The sequence below is a fragment of the Protobothrops mucrosquamatus genome, unplaced genomic scaffold (genome assembly GCF_001527695.2).
Source record: "Protobothrops mucrosquamatus isolate PMUCROS unplaced genomic scaffold, P.Mucros_1.0 scaffold344, whole genome shotgun sequence".
In the NCBI taxonomy this organism is placed as follows: Eukaryota; Metazoa; Chordata; class Lepidosauria; order Squamata; family Viperidae; genus Protobothrops; species Protobothrops mucrosquamatus.
Window position 1 is genome coordinate 389230 of NW_015386681.1, and position 3236 is coordinate 392465.

At 67.0% G+C, this 3236-nt stretch overlaps 1 protein-coding gene across 1 annotated transcript; it reads right to left on the reverse strand.

Moving 5' to 3' along the window:
• Positions 1 to 383: 383 nt before the first annotated feature.
• Positions 384 to 1481, reverse strand: TPBGL (trophoblast glycoprotein like). The gene has a single exon (XM_015815478.1). It carries the CDS (start codon positions 1479 to 1481, stop codon positions 384 to 386), a length of 1098 nt encoding a protein of 365 aa, XP_015670964.1.
• Positions 1482 to 3236: the final 1755 nt, after the last annotated feature.

Here is a 3236-nt window from a genome sequence, read left to right on the forward strand (position 1 = left end):
GGCACAGTCTCAGTTCAGCCAGTCCTGGAGCCAACAGTCCCTTCTTCCGAGATCAGGGTGGATTTTTTTTTCCCCTTCTAGGGTCCACCAGGTCTCCCCTCCAAACCTCGACCAGCTCGGACCCTGCTTAGCTGCCAGATGTCATCTCAGGAAAAGGGACAGCTGGCAAGGGCATCACAAACCTGGGCACCAACCCCAGGACCCCTAATGTCTCAGATCCTCGGGGGGGGGGTCCTGCCTTTTTTGGGGGGGGGTGTGCAGGAGATCAGAAGATGCTGCCCCAGAGAGAAAGCTTGGGGTGCCAACCTCCCCAAGCTGGCCAGACTGGCTAGCTCAGGACGCAGGGTGTCCTCCACCTGCCCGGTCCCCCTCCGTGCCCGGTCTCAGAGACCCCCCGGGCTGGCCCTCCGGGGGTCACTATCCTGCTCGTACCGGTACTGGTATCCCTCCATCTGATCCCGGCAGGCCTCCCGCAGGTTGTTCAGCCACCGCTTGATGCCCCGTCGGTTCAGGTACAGCACCATCAGGAAGACCAGCCCGATCAGCGCCAGGACCAGGCCCAGGAAGACGTAGGATACCGTCTCCAGCTCCTTCGGTTCGGGACCCCCGACGGGCTCCAGCAGCCCCCAGGCCGCCCCTTCCTCCAGGCACTTGAGCTGGCGGGGCCTCAGGCGCAAAAGCAGCGCGTCCCGCAGCGGCGGCGGGGCAGCGCAGCGCAGCTCCCGCCGATCCGGCGCCCGCCACGTGGCGTTGCCCAGCCAGAGCAGCAGCGGTCGCAGAGCGGGGCAGTCGCAAGTCAGAGGATTGCCGGCCAGCTGCAGGCGCAGCAGCGGCGCCGCCGACGCCAGCCCCTCCGGCCGCGGCGCCTGCAGCGAGTTGTTGCGCGCATCCAGCTCCTGCAGAGAGGACGGCAGCGCCCAGCCCGGAGGCAGAGCGCGCAGCCCGTTGCCGGCCACTTCCAGCCGGGCCAGGCTGAGGTTGGCCAGCGCCCAGCCCAGCAGCTCCTCGGCCGGACGGCCGGACGGCAGCGCCCCGTTCAAGCCGAGCCGCTGCAAGCGGGCGCAGAAGAGGAAGGCGCCGGGCGAGACGCGACGCAGCGGGTTGTGGCTTAAATCCAAGGCGGCCAGGGACGGCAGCCCGGCGAAAGCCGCCTCTTCCAGCGCTTCGATGCGGCTCCGGAGCAAAGCCAGCGACGTTAAGTGGAGCAGCGGGCGCCGAGCCGAGCCCCGCGGCCCCGAGCCACCCGCGAAGGCCGCCCGGCCCAGGACGGTCAGGTTGCCGCCGGCCACGGTCAGGTTGCGGACGGCGGACGGCAGCTCTGCCGGCGGCTCCTGCAGCTGCACGAAGCGGCACTGCACCGTGTCCGGCGTGGCGAACCAGAAGCAGGGCGAGCAGCCCCGGCCCTGCAGCGGAGGGAGCAGGAGGAGGAGCAGGAGGAGGAACGGAGGGGCCGGAGCGAGGCCGGGCGGGCGCCGGGCCATGCTAACCCCGTGCCGGCATCCCCGCGGGCGCGGCCCGGGAGGGCTGCCGTCCGGATTTTCAGCTGCTCCGCCGCCGGGCCGGCCGAGGGAGCGAGCGAGCGAGCGGTGGCTTCGACGGCAGCCGGAGGGAAGCTGCGGTGAGGCTGCTCCGGACGGAGATGGTGGGAGGCGGGGAGAGCGGAGGAGGCTGCCCCCGGCTCGACTCCGGGGAGGGAGGGGGGGAGGGGGGGGGGGGAGCGGGTGTCGAGGGGGGGGAACGCCTGCTTGGGTCTCCTCCTCCGCCTCCGCCGGTTGCTGGGATGCTTTGCAGGTGGGGATACCCTCCGGCGCTCTGCACGTTCTCAGAGGCTCTGTTTCGTGGCCGCCTCTGGTTTGGGGAGTGGGCAGAAGGGAGCGCCCGGCCCTCTCCGGCGCTCTGCACGTTCTCAGAGGCGTTGTCTCTTGCCTGGCTCTGGTCTGGGGGCGTCGGACGGTGGATGGGCAGAAGGGAGCCCCCCTCCGACTTTGGCGCCTGGCACCCTCCGGCGCTCTGCACGTTCTCAGAGGCTCTGTTTCTTGCCTGCGTCTGGTTTGGGGAGTGGGCAGTAGGGAGCCCCGGCTTGGGCGCCTCGCACCCTCCGGCTCTCTGCACGTTCTCAGAGGCGTTGTCTCTTGCCTGGCTCTGGTTTGGGGGCGTCGGGGGGGGGATGGGCGGAAGGGAGCCCCGGCTTTGGCGCCTGGCACCCTCCGGCGCTCTGCACCTTCTCAGAGGCGCTCTCTCTGTCCCTTTCGGGCACGCTGGCTCTCTGCACGTTCTCTGAAGCGCTGTCTCTTCCTGCCTTTTCTTTCGGGACGTCTGGCGACGGAGCGAGCAGAAGGGAGCCCCGACTTGGGCGCCCGGCCCTCTCCGGCTCTTTGCACGTTCTCAGAGGCGCCTGCCTCTTGTTTGGGGACGCCGGGCGGTGGATGGGCAGAAGGGAGGAGCCCTGGCCTCGTATCCTTCGGCTTTCTGCACGTCCTCAGAGGAGCTCTCTCTTGCCTACCTTTCCTTGCGGGACGCCGGGCGGGGGACTGGGCAGAAGCACCCTCCGGCTCTCTGCACGTTCTCAGAGGGTTTCTCTGTGCCTGCCTCTTCTTTGGGGGGCGTCGGACGGCGGGGCGGGACGGAGCGGCTCTTCTCCCCACGCTGTCGGAGCAGCGAGTCCGGTGGATGGGAGAGGCGAGGCGAGGCAGAAGGCGTGTGGCTGCGCCCGGGGCGGTGCGGCGCTGTGTGTGTGTGTGTGTGTGTGTGTGTGTGGAGGGAGGGGAGGACGGACGGTGGGGGGAGCCTGATGCTGGAAGGAGACCTGTGAAGGACGCAGGAAGACGGTGCCCGGGACGTCCCGACGTTTTTCTCTTGGAGATGCAGGTCGTAAGGAGAGGAGTGGATCGGAGAGATTTATCTGAAGGTTACGCTTTTTAATTTGATTTTAACCGACTAAGGAGGTAGACTTGGAGAGCAGGAAGATTCCTGGACAGAGAGTGAGGAGGAGGTTCTGGAAGCTGCATGCATGGAAAGGCGGGGATGGGTGGGCATTCACACATGCAGGTCAGCAACGGATACCCTACTGTGTGCAACCTGAATTAAGCCTGGATAGAGGAGCAGGTTCTCCTGCTTTGAGGAGAGATTGGGGAGACCCCTCCCACAAAGTGACTTTGGCGCATCTTAAATGGGTCGTGATCGCCACACACTGATGATGATGATGATGATGATGATGATAATTAGGAGGAGGAGGA

Coding starts and splice junctions, on each gene's coding strand:
- TPBGL (XM_015815478.1), bottom strand. CDS start 1,481: ATGGCCCGGCGCCCGCCCGGCCTCGCTCCGGCCCCTCCGTTCCTCCTC.